Source organism: Sapajus apella, unplaced genomic scaffold (assembly GCF_009761245.1).
Source record: "Sapajus apella isolate SASKATOON/1434 unplaced genomic scaffold, GSC_monkey_1.0 scaffold49, whole genome shotgun sequence".
NCBI classification, from domain to species: Eukaryota; Metazoa; Chordata; class Mammalia; order Primates; family Cebidae; genus Sapajus; species Sapajus apella.
Window position 1 is genome coordinate 9966235 of NW_022436989.1, and position 17660 is coordinate 9983894.

At 38.9% G+C, this 17660-nt stretch overlaps 1 protein-coding gene and 1 long non-coding RNA gene across 13 annotated transcripts in view; both read right to left on the reverse strand.

Moving 5' to 3' along the window:
* The window catches only part of RYR2 (ryanodine receptor 2), a 784407-nt gene that overhangs the window by 12693 nt on the left and 754054 nt on the right, over positions 1–17660 (reverse strand). For 11 of the 12 annotated variants that reach the window (XM_032242431.1, XM_032242430.1, XM_032242419.1 and 8 more), the window contains 3 exons: positions 14695–14755; positions 10504–10650; positions 7995–8129 (listed from right to left, as the gene is read on the reverse strand). In XM_032242431.1, coding sequence (XP_032098322.1) covers positions 7995–8129; positions 10504–10650; positions 14695–14755 — 343 coding nt within the window. Of the gene's footprint in view, positions 1–4621; positions 4769–7994; positions 8130–10503; positions 10651–14694; positions 14756–17660 lie in introns of those variants that run through there. The other variant, XM_032242429.1, reaches the window with a different exon arrangement.
* Positions 15282–17660, reverse strand: part of LOC116526142 — a 6171-nt gene continuing 3792 nt past the window's right edge. The window contains exon 3 of the long non-coding RNA XR_004257991.1: positions 15282–15292. This is a non-coding gene — a long non-coding RNA (uncharacterized LOC116526142). The remainder of the gene's footprint in view (positions 15293–17660) is intronic.

Sequence of the window (17660 nt, forward strand, 5' to 3'; positions counted from 1 at the left end):
CTCTTCATAGAATCAGCCTAAACCTGATAATGAGAGCTGGAGGTGGAAAGAGGTTTAATTCTGTGAGACAAAAAGGTACACTTCTTTCAGACAATCTGAGTAATGAGGAAGGAAGGTGCCTGGTCCTACAAAAAATGAGAAGAGGAAGTTGTGATTCCCGGGATGTTATCTTCTGCGGCTTCCCTCCCTCATCCGTCTCCTAAACAGATTCATTCTGAGGTTGATCACAGTTTCTATTGGCTTTAGGGAACACCGAGGGTCAGCTGCTGGTAAAGATGCTAATGAGACTTCATCTTGGCAAAAAAGAAAAAGAAGAAAAAAAAAGGAGGGGGAAGAAATTTGGAGAGAATTAGATTATTTGTTGGGAAGGAAGAGTGAAATAAGTGACAATTAAGTGAGGTAATTTAGAACCTAAGCATGTTTATTTCCCTAGGAGTGTACTTTTGATCTTAATCACCTGGAAAGCCATTTTCCCCAAAGTGCATAGGTCTTGACCTTCCCTGCAGCCTCTGGTTCAGGGGGTCCCTCTCCGTCTGAGATAAACACCCTCCTATGATATGACAAGCCAGTCTCCCTGGCTATCTAGCTGCAGTCATCTTTTTACCCTGGACTTTAGATCATTTTTCACTTTCCCCTCCTACATTCTTATAGAGAAGGTTCAAATTCTATCAGGATACTGCTGGTTTAATTAGATTCGCAGGCTCAAAACATCATAATCTGAAAAAAAAAAAAAAAAAAAAAATCCCTGTGTGACTTGAGTCTGTAACGCTGCAGCTATGGCGCCACCTACTGTAAGTCATGAAAAACAGGAGGGCGAGTTGTCTAGTTGAAAAACCTGAGATGTTCTCTCAGATCCGCAGAAACAACAAAGACAGTGGAAACTCGGGATGAAGCGAATAAAATGTGACATGAGTGAGGAAAATGTGTCTCAAGAGAGAATATGGCCGTCGCCCTGTGAACAGGAAATGTTTAAGGGACTGTCATAAAGAAAGGATTATCTTTTGAGAACGAAAAGAAATTAAATCTTTCTGTTTCCTATTCCGTGCTGCTTTCTTGCTGGCAGGCTGGTTTTAATAAGCCTCTCCTTTGAAAGTGCACTACTGTAAGCGATCGGTTATATTTTAAATTTTGTTGGCTTTTTTAAGAAGGCCATACACAAGTCCTAGTAAGAAATGAAAAGCAAGTGTTTGGCTGACACTCCAATTGAAACATCAGTCTAGCTAATGTGGCCTCCATTCACATAAGGGAATTGTTTTTGTTTTTGTGATGGAGTCTCGCTCTGTTGCCCAGGCTGGAGTATGCTGGTGCGATCTCAGCTCACTGCAACCTCTGCCACCCGGGTTCAAGCGATTCTCCTTCCTCAGCCTCCTGAGTAGCTGGGATTACAGGCACCTGCCACCGTGCCTGGCTAATTGTTGTATTTTTAGCAGAAATGGGGTTTCACCATCTTGGTCAGGCTGGTCTTGAACCCCTGACCTCTTGATCTACTTGCCTCGGCCTCCCAAAGTGCTGGGATTACAGGCATGAGCCACCGTACCCGGCCCCATGTGGGAGTTTTTAAGGACAATCACTGGGATACGAGCTTGCTCAATGCTGCGCAGGCTTCCGTCTGGTTTGACTGATTGTCAGCAGCACATCATTGTGAACGAGCTAGGGATGAAAAAGTCGCTGGTGTCTTGGAACTGAGTTTTCTCTTGCAGGGAGGAAACGTCTAAGACATATACTCACCCCAGTCAAATTCAAGATGGTAAGTCTATTGTTATGGGTAGAGAGATAAAAACCTGCAACAGAGCTGGTCATAAATACTCTCACTCATGAAGACAGAAATCCCTCAAACTGAAGAAAATCTAGGCCCTAGTGAAGTCCATAATCAAAATATCAACAGGCCGTATTTCCTCACCGGTACGTGAGGCAAATTTCCCTGTCTTCTGTATTCATGCCCCATGAAATTGGGCAAAATCAACCAGGTGAAGGCTGTTGTGTTTCTAAGCAAAACTAACAAAAGTAATGGAAATGCATATTGAGAGTGAGGTTCAGAAGGCAGTCATCTAAGGATACTCTGATCACAACCTGAATGGAGTCAGCTATAATGACTGCATAATAAAAGGAGAGACCAGGATGTTGCCAGGGTGTCGCTATGGTATCAAAGGGGGAGCTCAGGTCATATTGTTCTTACTACCTGACACAGGTCACTGAACGTCACTATCTGAAATCATTCCGATTTTCAATTAATTTTTAGCAATTCAATGAGCATCCTACCCGTTAGGAATAAATGACCTAAGTAAACTTTCTGCCCTGAGGCTGGGAGATAGTGAGATTTATACATTTTGTCAGGTGTTGGTCCTAGAACTGAATTTCCTGGAAGTCACTATAGGCAGTGCGCCTGCTGTTGGGACCTTCGGCACCTCCCTTGTCCCTTGTAGCCTTTCCTGGCCTCCCACTGCCCTCCTGCCTTCAGGGTCGCAGTGTAGAGAGTCTCTGAATGTGGTTGATATTAAAGGCAGCGCATGGGAGAAGAGATGAAGGATCATTGACACGTCCTCAGCCCTAGGTCTGGAATGAATGAATAGGTGTGGCAGGAGGAGATAAAGCGTTGCATGTTCGTGACTAATGGAGTGTCCTCACTAGTAATGGATCAGTATTACTGCACTGCATCCAGTTTTCTTAAAGTTGCTGTAAGTTAAAAAAAAAAAAAAAAAGCATAGCATTATAAATTTTTCTCTGTGGTGCGAGAAAAGCAGCAAAAGGAAGGATAGGAGATGGTTTTAAGAAGCGGGCAGGTGGGCCAAATCAGGGGTTGACAGGCCATCGGGGAAGAAGCTCCAGGCAAGGTGCATGAATTATTTGTCCAGCAATTAATCAGAGAAGAGTACCAAAGGTAGGGATTGCATCTCAGTCATGCCAACTTATGATGACAAAATGGATCTGAAGTATTAGGCACTCGATCTGTGTCCACATCAGTATCTTCCACTCTAGTATGATGTGACATTAAAATGCAATTTTTATTTCCCTGTCTAGTAGCCATCTAAAGAAACTTCTCCACTGCAGTAGTTGAGTAGTGATGGTGAATTCACTATTTTTGTATACTGTAGTATGTTACATGCTCTGTATGCAATAGGAATACTGATCCACAAGGTTTCCCGAAACTTCTAGAATTTCTGAGGCCTTCTTTTTTTTTGGAAGCTCTTAGAAAAAAAAATGAGCTTTGCGGAAATTCTAGAAAGGTGCTTACCATGCAGGTTCCATGAGGGCAGGGACTGTACTTACTGAAGCCTCATCCTTAACAAGTGCCTGGTATAAAAATATCACTAAAATTAATAACATAAGCATTAATGAAATTACTGTCTGTGAGTTAGTATAACACAGAGTAATGGCTGAAGAGCGTAACCTCTTCCTGTGTGAATTACAGCAAGTTACTCAGCCTCTTGATAGCTCAGTTTCCTCATCTGTAAAATGGGAATGATACCATGCCGAGTCCATCCTGCAGACTCTTGCTGAGCTACGGATGAACAGAGTACGCAAACACAGGAGCTTTTGCCTGTGAGCGCGGCTAGGGGACCACAAGGCTTAGCACAGCTGACAAGAAAGTGCAATATTGTCTTTGCATGTATTGGAAGTACACATGCATTAACTGACATTATTGCACCTCAGTTCTCTTCTTTTTTTGGGCAAACGATAATATATCTAGGATATTTGTTTATGTTTGTTTTTTAGGGAAAAGAAACTGGAACTCAGTGTTACCTTGAAGCAATGGGATACTTTGTTTAAAAAGGCAAAGATACTAAGTTTAGTATGCAACTCAGAAACTTGGAATAGTTTTTTTAAAAACTGCCTCTGAGCAACCCATATAAAAAATCACAAAGTCTGTATGTTAGAGCTTATGCATTTGTTTTTATGAGAGATTTTAATAAACTTGATTATTTGCTTGTCCAAAAAAAATTAAAAAAAAGTGCCGCCCCAATAAGCCAGAGGTGCTCACATTTATTTAGTAGAGATTTAATGACAAAGGCCTAGAGCAAACACCATTTGTGGGTAATTAACACTGTGGATCCCCCAAGTAGGAGGCAGTTCTGCACATGGATGATCCAAGGTTTGTTTCCAGAGAAATAGGTAAACTTATCTAGATCAATTCCTTTGCACTCCCTTGTCATCTGACCTTTGCCATTAGCTCAAGGTAAGAGGATTAGGTCGCATTCAGCCATAACCCTTTCCTGAAGCATTTGCAGAATCTCCCGGCCTTCCAAGAAGGTATGCATCTTTCCTATAATTTTTCCCACCACCCTGACCAATCTCCTGCAAAGCAGTGCCAACCTACAGCAAAAAGTTATTAGGAGACTAATGAGTTAATATTTTTAAAGCTCTCGAGACAATACCTGGCATGATATAATTTATATCCAAGTGCTGTATAAGCACTTGATAAATAATCTACATTACAAGACTGTGCATTTGTAACTGGGATGGCATTTTCTTCCAGTGGAAGAATTAACTATGAATGAACAACCATGAACATCAGAGTCCTTTCAACTCTGACACTCTATGTCTTCCAAATAGGTCACTAGCACATGGAAGTCACAAAGTCCTATGCGAAACACCTCAGAATGGCAGTAATGACAGGAAATACTGAAAATTATAAATGATTTTCACATGGGCAATATGATTTGCTCTGCTGCCAACTATGTATGGACTGATGAGTTGAAAGCTTTGCCTCCCCTGCATTCTCCATCAAAAGCATCCCGTCTGTTCCAAGCTTTCAAAAATTAACGTTGACCTATGAAAAGTGAATATTAATTTTTATGTCAACAAGCTATTAGGTAGCCCCAATTTTAAAATAACCAGCAATTCATTTGAGAGTTCTTTATTCTCGTTTTTTTTTTTTTTTTTATTAAAAAGAAAGTTGGGAAGAGAACAAAATGCCTAATATTGAAAAGCTAAAGAATGACAATCTTGTCATCTGAAGATCTCTAAATTAGTAAATAAAAGAATATTTGTTTAAAGGAGAGGAAGGACTGGCAACTCTATATTAATGATCATTTATGATAAAATTTTAAATACGGAAAACTGTCTTGACACAAATAAGAAACTGGGGCTATAAATAAAGGTTCAAGAACAGGCAGTGGATCAAAATGTAACATGGGGTTTTGGCAGAGCTCCCCTCAGCCTCTGTCCTTTAATTCCCTCATGTCAGCTACCTGTATGTCCTGCTCTTTCCTCCCTGCTAGGAAACAGTCCCTGTATGTAGTTATACTAATTTGGAGAAGAACAGAAGGCAGATTATCTCTTTATTTATTTATTTTTTGAGATGAAGTCTTGCTCTGTCACCCGGGCAGTGCAGTGGCACAATCTCAGCTCAACACAACCTCAGCCGTGTTCAAGCAATTCTCTTGCCTCAGTCCCCCGAGCAGTTGAGATTACAGGCATCCGCCACTACTCCCAGATAATTTTTGTATTTTCAGTAGAGACGGAGTTTCATCATGTTGGTCAGGCTGGTCTCGAACTCCTGATCTTATAATCCTCTTGCCTCAGCCTCCCAAAGTGCTGGGATTACAGGCCAGCAGATTATCTTTTATAACATGGTAGGGAGAAAACTCTTTTAGGCTTTTAAAAATAAAAAAAAAATATGATAAAAAGAAATAGTATCAATAATTCAGACAGGACTAAAGTCTATAAAATGAAAAGCATACAATTTTCTTCTGTGATCTGTGGTCCTACCCCTTGAGGAAGCCTTGTTCACAGTGTCCGTGAATAAATCCCTCCAGAAAAATGTTATGCATATTCTAGCGTATCAAAAATATGAATTATTGTGTGTGTGTATATATATATATATATATATATATAAAATATCACACAATTAGGATCCTATCATAATACTGATCAGGATCTTTTTTTTTTTTTAAGCTAAACATAATTAAAATGTAATTTGTATATCTCTCCTCAATTATGTAATTTGTATGTCTCTCCATATCTGTATATATGAATTTCTCTCATTTTTAAACAGATGCATACTTGTTATGGATTTATTATAATTGATTTAATCAGGACACTACTGATGATCATTTAGATTATTCCTAGCTTGTGAGGGCAGCTAATGTCCTTGAACATTTAGAGGCTTTAAGCCTCTGAATTAATTACTCTGGTAAATTACTAGCAGTGGAATTAATTGTCAAAGGATATATATACTTAAAAATTGGATAAGTATCACAAAACTTCTCTAAAATTGTTATCAATTCAAATTCCTAACCAGAGTCACGAAAGTGCTGATTTTCCCATCAGTTCACCAGCTATGAGTTTTAACAAATGTGAATACTTTGCAAACCTGATAGGGAAAAAGTTGTTTTGCAATTGTTTTCTTTTCTTTTTTTTTGAGATGTAGTCTTGCTCTGTCACCCAGGCTGGAGTGCAGTGGTGCAATCTCGGCTCACTGCAGCCTCCACCTCCCAGGTTCAAACAGTTCTCTGATTCAGCCTCCCAAGCAGCTAGGATTACTGGCGGCAGGCCTAGCTAATTTTTTTGTATTTTTGTAGAGATGGGGGTTTTACCATCTTGGCCAGGCTGGTCTTGAACTCCTGACCTCATGATCCACCCGCCTCAGCCTCCCAAACTGCTGGGATTACAGGCCTGAGCCATGGCACCTGGCCGTAATTTGCATTTCTTTCACTTTAACAGACGCTACACATCTTTTCAAATTTACAAGCCCACTGAGTTAATTTTCCAGTGAATTGTCTGGTCATGTGATTTACTTGTTTTCCTTTTGGCTTGTTTCTTCATATCGGCATGATAAGGACTTGGCAGATTAAGGAGACTGGCGCTTTCTTACGGTGTTAAATGTATTTTTCCCAGTTTATCATCTGTCTTTAGGACTTTGTTTATAGCTACTCTTTTTTCAAATAGTGTTTATGCTTTTGTGGATCCTGGGTTTTATGTCATAGTCGGACACTTCTCCATGTAAAAATGAGTATTACTATTATTTAAGGCACCAAATTCTGTCTTGTCATTGTTCCTTCTTATTTCATTGAAATATGCTCAATTTAGAATTTATTTTTAATTAAAAAGCAAGGTTGGTATTCATTTTTATTTTCCCCCAAGCTGCTTGTCCATGGTACCAATGCCATTTATTAAATTACTTTTAATTTCATTACTTCAAAAGCCACCTGTATCATCTTTTAATTTCCATGAGTATTTGTATCTGTTTCTGAACTATTCTGTCCCACTGATTTGTCATTCTTTAGTATAAAACTATCTTAATTATTAGTCTTTGTAATTACTGGTCAATCTCTCTCATCACTCTTTTGGGCTATTTTTTTCTAGAGTAATTTATGTATCATTATGTCAGCTTCTGTACCTACATCTCCAACACAAATTATGTAGGTATTTTAGTAAGCAGCTTATTGAATGATAAGCTCTTTCCAGCTAGTGATACATATTTTGTCTCATGTTACCCTTCCTGATCTAAGATCTCATGTATGATAACTTCTCATTTGTCAATGTTAGCGTCACAGCAATATGAAAGCTTTAACAGCTGCTGACTTTTGAAAACCAAGACCAAAAAACACATTTAAGCCAAGATACTCAATGTAAAATAAAAAACTAGTAGTTCTATGAAGAGATATATTTTTGAAATTTAGTAATTTCAGTTAAAGTCATTAAGGTGAACAAAAAAACGAAGGCTTCCAAATGTTCTCTGGGAAATAATTTTACCTGCTGTCTTGGGATATGTGAACAACAGGCTAAAGCGGTGACATTACTCCTCCGAGCTCTAGCTGCATTACTCAACAATTCTACTAATAATTAGGCTGTGCATCACGTATGGAAAAGTGACAGAAAAGGTCCTTGACGTTCTGCTAAAAATGAAAACTGCCGACTCTAAAGAGCTATGCAACTTTCTATTGTTTAGACTATTTTCTGTTTTGCGCCGTTAGAGAATAAATATGCAATTATTTAAATTGCAGAAGCAGGGGAATTTTTCATTCATATGAGATCAAAGATTATGAACTTACTGTTAGCATATCGTCACATTTCATATCCGGCGTATCACCGTCTTCACTTTTGTTGTAGAATTTTCGGAAGAAATTGAACGCCACCACAGTATATAGGTACACAACAACAGCTAATAAGCCAACAGTTAACACGAGCTGGAAAGCAACGTGACATAGAACAGTTATTAGAAATAGAGGACATACGATTGACATATATGACATCTACGTGGGTGGGGAGTGAGCTAGTGAGAACCCCGCTGTGTTTACTAGAAGCTAATGAGATCCATAACTTATTTCTCACCTTTCTTAGCCCCCTAGTGCAGACATTCATTTTCATATTCTCTTTATCAAGTTATCAGACTATCTTATGCAAAATTTGACTACTTAATCAGCTACTGCAGAGTACAGATATTAAGTACTTTCTTCGTTTTATAAGGGCTATTTTCTTTTTTTTTTTTGAGACGGAGTCTCACTCTGTCACCCAGGTGGGAGTGTAGTGGCGTGATCTTGACTCAATAGGTTCACACAATTCTGTGAGGACTATTTTCTATAAATAATTTACTTTCTTAATAAAACATATTTTGCTTTTGATATGACTGTAAATTATTTTTTTATTTTCAATCATATCCTAAAACTGAATAAAAATTTGTATTGTTCCTGAAATCTGGGGACACACAACCAGTAATAATGTATACTATAAATATTTTTTAAAAACTGAGAAATCTTGCTTTGTAAACCATGACCAAAGTGAAAAACACCACAGCTAATGACCAGCACTATTTTGAAAGCTATTTTTCTCAATCTGTAATTAAAAGTCTCCCTTTGAAAGGTCTTTCAGCTCTAGGTAATCTGTTTTTAATTCCAAATTATACTTTAGTTTTTTAATAGATATATGTGTATGATAGAATTGTATTTTTGGTAGAATGTATATATGCTAAAAATGTGGCTTTTCACCAAGTTGGTGAAAATGTATTTCTGGTTGCATCACAGAAATTCTACCATGCTAACATACATTGTCTTTATGTGTACTTTGATTACAAGACATCCATATGGTCTTATCTATAAGCCTATGCTGATTAAGTCTTTACAAAATCACTTTATCTGGAGAAAATATGTTTTCTTAACAGAGGGTTTAATTCATTTCTATAAATGAAGTACAAGGCCACTGTAACTTTCTGTATATTTTACCTGTTAGGACTATGAAGCTCCACATATTTCTGCAAATGAAAATTTGAGGCCAGGCAGGGTGGCTCACGCCTGTAATCCCAGCACTTTGGGAGGCTGAGGCAGGCGAATCACCTAAGGTCAGGAGTTTGAGACCAGCCTGGCCAACACTGTGAAACACTGTCTCTACTAAAAATAGAAAAATTAGCTGGGTGTGGTGGCAGGCGCCTATAATCCTAGCTATATGGGAGGCTGAGGCAGGAGAATCACTTGAACCCAGGAGGTGGAGGTTGCTGTGAGCCGAGATTGCACCACTGCACTCCAGCCTGGGTGACAGAGCAAAACTCCATTGTAAAATGAAAATGAAAACAACAAAAAAGGAATTTGACACCTCAAAACGAAATAAACCCCACAAATTCAGAAACTGAAAGCAGCGCCAGACGTTTTATGGAGAAACACACATTGATTTGGCATCACTAGTTCTTGACACATACTGGGAGCTCAAACACAACTTATTAACTGACTGATGAATAAATAGACTTTTTGTCACTGGCCCCATGACTTGCCATGCACATCACAGTCATACTCAGAATCTAAAGTGACATACATAAGAATCATGAGCTGAAATTTAGAAAACTAATGATAGAAATAATGTGGACTTAACTGTGGACCCAGTTCAAGGCTTTTAGAGAGGCAATTACTTTAAAATGTAAGGATTCTGTTAATCCAAAAAATGAACATGGAATGTGTTACCACCCAGTGGACACTTGAAAAATAGCAAATGAATTAATAAATGCATCCTTCTGTGATATGTTTCATGGTAATGGAAAGTTTTACCATTACAAATGGGTTCCATTAGAACCTAAGTGCATTATCTGGACCTAGACCAGTTTTCCTCCAAGTCAGCATGACCTTCTCAAATATGAAACATTATCCTTTTTGCTCAAGCTAAAAGTAAGAGTACATGAATATCCAGTTTAAAAATATTAAAATGCAGCATCTCATATTTTACAATGAATACAATGAGTGCATCAGGATCCTGTAACATATTTTGGTTCCCCATAATAGCAAATGGAGCAAACACTGCACTAGGAACAAAATAATCACTAAGTTTCTGAGGGTTTAATACGTGCCAGGGGTTAAGGCATGTACATTTGTTTTTATTTCATTTTCACAAAAATCTGGTAAAGTATGTACTTTTATGATTTTCTATTAATTTATCCAAAGTCAAGCCAAGACTTGAGGATAGCTCTAGGACACCCTCCCTTCAAAAAAATCTTTCAAACCGGACATTTGAGGGATGATTTTATGTTTGTTTGATGTGTTGCTTTTTTATTTTCTGCAAGGGGGAAAAACAAGCTGTTACCTGTTTGCCATTGTGAGTTACCGAGGACAGGATGGTTCTTAATGTCTTGAATCCCATAGCAATGTCGAGAAGGTGAGCAGCAAAAAAAAAGTTGTTATAGTGTCCAAGAACAGACATCGTCATATACCAGGCTAGGTAGAGGAAGGACTATTGAGACAAAAGAGGGGGAAAACATGTCAGAACATAGAAGGCGTGACTATTGTTGTATGTTAAGCAAAATGAGCCAGGAACAGAAAGTTAAACTCTGCATGTTCTTACTCGCATGTCGAAGCTTCAACAGTTAAGCCCATGGAAGTAAGAAGTAGGAGAGAGGACGCTAGAGACTGGGGAGAACAAGGACGGGGAGGAATAGGGATACAAAGTGATAGGTAGGTAGGAAAATAAGTCCCAGGGTTCTATGCCACTGTAGGATGACTGCAGGTCACAATAATATAGAGCTTCAAATAGCTAGAAGGAGGATATTAAATGCTCCCAACATAAAGAAATGATAAATGTTAAAGAAAATGCACATGCTAATTATCCTGATGCGATTACTATACTTTCTCTCTCTCTCTGTGTGTATATGTGTGTGTGTGTGTGTGTGTATTTTTTTTTTTTTGAGACAGGGTCTTGCTCTATTGCCCAGGCTGGAATGCAGTGGCGCAATCTTGGCCCACTGCAACCTCCACCTCCCAGGTTCAAGCAATTCTCTGACTCAGCCTCCCGTGTAGCTGGGACTACAGGCACATGCCACCACGCCCTGCTCATTTTTTTTTAATTTTTAGTAGAGACAGGGTTTCACCATCTTGGCCAGGCTAGTCTTGAACTCCTGACCTCATGATCCACCCTCCTCAGTCCCCCAAAGTACTAGGATTAGAGGCGTGAGTCACCACACCTGGCCTAATTTTTTTTTTTTTAACGGATGAGGAGTTATCTATGTTGCTCAGGGTGGCCTTGAACTCCCAGCCTCTCCTCCACATGTGCCAGGACAACTGGCCTGAGCCACTGCAACCCCCACTTTATATACATCAAAACATCACTAGGTACCCCATGAATATGTACAATTATTTGTCAATTAGAAAAAATTAGAAAGCAACTCTGATTTCACTCTAATTACTCCAATTACTTCATCTTCGTACACTATCCATTTTTATAATTCTAGTTAGCTGTATCAGTTTGTTCTTTGTATATTTCATTTATACTTAGTTCTGAAATGGTCAGTGTCATTCTCCTTGAAAACACTGTTTTAAAGTGTTTTAGGAACTGTAATTGTTCTTATTTATCCTCCGTTAGAAAAACATTTATTGACTTCTTACTTGGCAGCAAGCTTTCTCAACCCAGCGCTACTGATATTTTGGATCAGATAATCCTTTATTATGGGTGCTGTTCTGTGCATGGTAGGATGGCAAGCAGCAACCACCAGAGGCCAATAGCACCGACCCCACCTCTCCCCCGAGACATGACAACCAAAAATGTCTCCAGATATTCATTGCCAAATGTCACTTAGGAGACACAGCTGTTCCCCAGTACAGAAGAACCCTTGCTCTACAGCTAACCAAAGAACCAATCATTCCCCCCCCCTCCTTTTCTTTGCTTTTCATTTATTCACTCACCAAATCGGTGTTTGCGGAGACCTACTCGTTATGAGATTACATGAAGTGTTTTATTAGCCAAGCATCTCACTTTACATAAGTCACATTAAGTCTAGGAGAAACCCAATTATGTGGTGTCACTGAAAGCTATAGTACAATTGGGACTGTTGTAGAAGTCTCCTGGATTATAATTAATGTGATTATTCACATAGGCTGGAAAATGAATGTACTTTTCGGGGAGGACCGTGACTGAGGCAGAACAAAAACACAGTGGCTGCTGTTCCTTATGGGACTTCAGTCTCTGCGGCATAAGGCCCGTTTTGCTAGTGGAGTCAGAAACTGCCCATTTGGGGAAGGGGTGGACACCGTCATTTTGACTGTACTATGTCTTAATCTTTCACAAAGAACAGAAAGAGGCGGCTGAGCTAGTAAAGGATTTGAAGGACTACGTGGAACTGAAGCTAGAGGTCAAGTGGCAGAAAAGAAAATAGCATTTTTTTTAAAAGCACACTGAGATAAGAGTATGCAGTTTGCTTGGGAAGGAAAATTTTGCTGGAGTGGTGGGTTCCTGTTTTGCAAGATGAAGCTGGGGAAGTATGGCAGTGCTGGAGAGGCTTGAGGGCAAGTACCCCAAAGGAACTGGAGTGCCACTGCGGTATTACAAGGAGGATCATGGCTTGTGAAAATGACATTTTAGGACAATTTCTGGAGCACCTACAAAGTGCTGGTCAATGTTCAATATATTTGCACATATGGTCTCTTTTTTTATTTTGGCAAGATCTCTGATGAATAGGCATGTTTAGCCCCAATTTACACATGAGGATGAGGAAGTGAGCTTGCTCCAGTTAAGCTATTGGCTAAAAACACTGTAAGTGGCACAGCCATTAAATTAGAAGACTACTGGGCACACCCCAGGGTGAGGTTCCCAGAGCAAAAAAAAAAAAGCAAAACTGGAAAGGATGGAAGGGAGAATTACAGAGGACACACATAGGACCAAGATTCAGCAAATAATCAGATACATGCATTGGAGGGAGAAAGAAGAGGAGGAGTCCATGTGAATAATTTAAGCTTAGGTAGTAAGAACAAAAATACTAACAGAGAAAACTGTAGACTGAAGACTAGATGTGGTGGGGAGGAGCAGAGGAGAAGGAAGATGACAGTTTGCCTTGGGACATTCAGATGGCAGTATCTAATGAGCCATTAAGAAATGCAAAGACTGAGGAAAAGGAAAATTTATGGGCAGAAGATGAGGAAGCACCTAAGTGACAAGCTGGGCCAAAAGTGCGTGTGTAGATTCTAACATATGCCATACAGTTAAATTGGAATCAGAGATAAAGAATAAATGATTTTTAGTTTAGTTTTAATGTCCCATGAAATAATTTGCAACATACGTATGCTAAATACTATTTTCTGGTTATCTAAAATTTAAATTTAGGCATTCTGAATTTCATCTGAATTTCACCAGATGAAACAATAAGTTCAACAAGTATGTTGAACATGTGTGTGTTTCAGAGAGACACAGTAATACTAAAGAATGGATACATGTTGAGAGATGATTGGCCAAACAGAAGCCAAAAAATTGCAGGTGGATAAAAGCCCACTAAGGTGGCAGAAAGCTGTCTGAAGAAAGACTCTGTCCTGGATCTATCCATGCCCAAATTATCTAGAGGACAAAAAATGACATAGCAAGATAAATATTATGGATAAGCTGCATCTGGGCTGAAGTGGCTGTGCAGATATTGGGGCATGGAAGATTGGGGCAGAACTTAAGATGGACTGGCCACTTGAATGGAAAATGCCAACTGGAGCCAAAGTTGAGGTTGCCCTCTTGTTCTTCAGGGGATTTGCTTCCATTTGGATAAGAAATTAGTTGTACGATAGTGTATTAATCGTTTATGGTTCTAAAAGATTCTTGTACAACATGATTTTGAACTCTTAGAGAATACTCCTAAGATACCCAGAGTTCTGGGCCCATGGCTGGATGAGGGAAGGGGTAGGGATACACGCAGGAGAATTTGGGGGCTGCCATAGGCTTCTAAATATTAGAATGGAACTAATGTTAACTATAAAAGTCAGTGCTAAAATTAAAGAGGGAAATCTTGAGACACCTTGTGGCTTTTAGTAATAGGTAATTTTTTTCCATTTTATTTGGATACATATTAGGGGCCCATATTTAGTTTTGAAAGGCGCTTTGGTAAAAGAATTAATAAAAAAGGAAAAAAAAAGAACTCCATAATTTAATGTACTTAATTTGGGGGAAACCTAAATTTAGCAAAATTAATGTTCCTTTAAAATTATTTAGGAGTTTCTTTTTAATATCTATAAGACCGATGTATGCCATTGCCCAATTAAAACCTGAATGAACATACTCACAAATCTGCATCTCAGTTTTTCTCTGGTGTAAATATATTTTCAGTTTAATCTTTCAGCTATTGAAAGAAATGGAATGAGAGATAGGCTGGTTAATCATATCTTCTATGGTTCTCTCTCCAGATCTGGTCTGTATAAAGTGGATTGGTATTTGAAAAATTTTCTAAATAACCATCCTTCCATCTGCAGAACTCCCGCAGACTTATCTAATCACAGTGCATTTTCTTTCGTGGTAATGAAGTAGGCTTACGTTGTCAGTGAAAACAACTCCTAGCTTCCACATCTGATACTTCACATCAATAGAGTTCAGTCTGTAACAACAACAACAAAAAAAAGTGTAGTTATGCACATTAACCAAAGACTCAGAGGCTTGCGAGAGCCTGGTGGCATTCACATTCCGTGGGACAAGACTTGGAAATCTCAGGAAACTAGTTCTCTCCCAGATGCCAACGAGGGAGCTGAGAGCCAACTCTGACACTAAATCCTTGAGTTTCATGATGTGTTTTTAGAGGATCTTGGAAAACAAAATACCATCACCTTTGTCTTGTTATTTTAGTCCTTTCTTTTTCCTACAATCAGTCTTAGCCAAGCTCATTTTATGTATAACACTTTCTCTTTTTTTTTGAGATGGAGTTGTACTCTGTCGCCCAGGCTAGAATGCAATGGTGCTATCTTGGCTCACTGCAACCCCTGCCTCCTGAGTTCAAGTGATTCTCGTGCCTCAACCTCCCGTGTAGCTGGATTACAGGCATGCACACCCCTCCTGGCTAATTTTTGTATGTTTTTATAGACATGGGGTTTCATCATGTTGGCCAGGCTGGTCTTGAACTCCTGACCTCAGCTGTCCACTTTGGCCTCCCAAAGTCCTGGGATTACAGGCGTGAACCACTGCGCCAAGCTGTATGTGACGTTTATTCCTTGAAACTATTCTAAATTGGCCAACGTGTGTACACATCAAAAGTTTCTTCACTTTCATATACACTTACAATTGCATTCCAACAGAATAACTTTTTTTGATTCAACTAATAAAAGCTAGCGTAACTATACACATTTATTTTACAACTACCTTATTTTATAAATGAAAGGGCTTTTGAATTTTGGTTTTACTTGCTTTCATTTCCAGAAAATTCACCTTCTCTGTTTCCTTTTCCTTCCAGGCAGGAATTTAGCCCTTCCTTGGTTCTCGTAGCATTTTGTAGACAACTCTTCTTATTACTATTTCTCACTTTGTCTTACACTTGTAGGTGATAGTATATGTATATACGTGGTTATACGCCCCTCTTACTAGTCTGTGAACTCCCCAGCACCATGCGCAATATCTCACACACTGAATGTCTAAATACATAAAAGTAAATATCTGTGATCTTTGCAGATCACACATATATTAAAATATACATCTTTTCATTTTTTCAGAACTTGTCACTGAATTATGGGCTAGAAATTATAACATTGTCAGCCTTTCAATATTCCAACTCTAAGGAATTGATATAAAATAATGCAATGTAACATAATGACAATATTGTTTTCTTTTTTCTTTTTTTAAATTTTGTTTATTGCACTTTAGGTTCTGGGGTACATGTGCAACACATGCAGGATTGTTGCATAGGTACATACATGGCAATGTGGTTTACTGCCTCTATCCCTCTGTCACCTATATCTGGCATTTCTCCCCATGTTATCCCTCCCTAACCTCCCTACCCCTCACTGTCCCTCCCCTAGTCCCCCCCAACAGACACCAGTGTGTGACATTCCCCTCCCTGTGTCCATGTGTTCTCATTGTTCAACACCTGCCTATGAGTGAGAACATGTGGTGTTTTTCTGTTCTTGTGTCAGTTTGCTGAGAATGATGGTTTCCAGATTCATCCATGTCCCTACAAAGGACACGAACTCATCATTTTTTATGGTTGCATAGTATTCCATGGTGTATATGTGCCACATTTTCCTTGTCCAGTCTATCATCGATGGGCATTTGGGTTGGTTCCAGGTCTTTGCTATTGTAAACAGTGCTGCAATGAACATTCGTGTGCATGTGTCTTTACAACAGAATGATTTATAATCCTTTGGATATATACCCAGTAATGGGATTGCTAGGTCAAATGGAATTTCTATTTCTAGGTCCTTGAGGAATCGCCACACTGTCTTCCGCAATGGTTGAACTAATTTACACTCCCACCAACAGCGTAAAAGTGTTCCTATTTCTCCACATCCTCTCCGGCATCTGTCATCTCCAGATTTTTAATGATCGCCATTCTAACTGGCATGAGATAGTATCTCAATGTGGTTTTGATTTGCATTTCTGTAATGACCAGTGATGATGAGCATTTTTTCATATATTTGTTGGCCTCATAAACGTCGTCTTTTGAAAAATGTCTGTTCATGTCCTTTGCCCACTTTTGAATGTTTTTTGTTGTTGTTGTTCTTGTAAATCTGTTTTAGTTATTTGTAGATTCTGGATATTAGCCTTTTGTCAGATGGGTAGATTGCAAAAATTTTTTCCCATTCTCTTGATTGCCAGTTCACTCTAATGATTGTTTCTTTTGCTGTACAGAAACTCTGGAGTTTAATTAGATCCCGTTTGTCTATTTTGGCTTTTGTTGCCAATGCTTTTGATGTTTTAGTCATGAAGTCCTTGCCTATGTCCTGAATGGTTTTGCGTAGGTTTTCTTTTAGGGTTTTTATGGTTTTAGGCCTTATGTTTAAGTCTTTAATCCATCTGGAGTAAATTTTAGTGTAAGGTATCAGAAATGGGTCCAGTTTCTGCTTTCTGCACATGGCTAGCCAGCTTTCCCAACACCATTTATTAAACAGGGAATTCTTTCCGCATTGCTTTTGTCAGGTTTGTCAAAGATCAGATGGTTGTAGATGTGTGGTATTGCCTCTGAGGCCTCTGTTCTGGTCCATTGGATTATATCTCTGTTTTGGTACCAGTACTATGCTGTTTTGATTACTGTAGCCTTGTAGTATAGTTTGAAGTCAGGTAGTGTGATGCCTCCAGCTTTGTTCTTTTTGCTTAGAATTGTCTTGGCTATGCGGGCTCTCTTTTGGTTCCATATGAAGTTTAAGGTGTTTTTTTCCAGTTCTGTGAAGGGGCTCATAGGTAGCTTGATGGGGATAGCATTGAATCTATAAATTTGGGCAGTATGACCATTTTCACAATATTGATTCTTCCTAACCATGAGCATGGAATTTTTCTCCATCTGTTTGTGTCCTCTTATT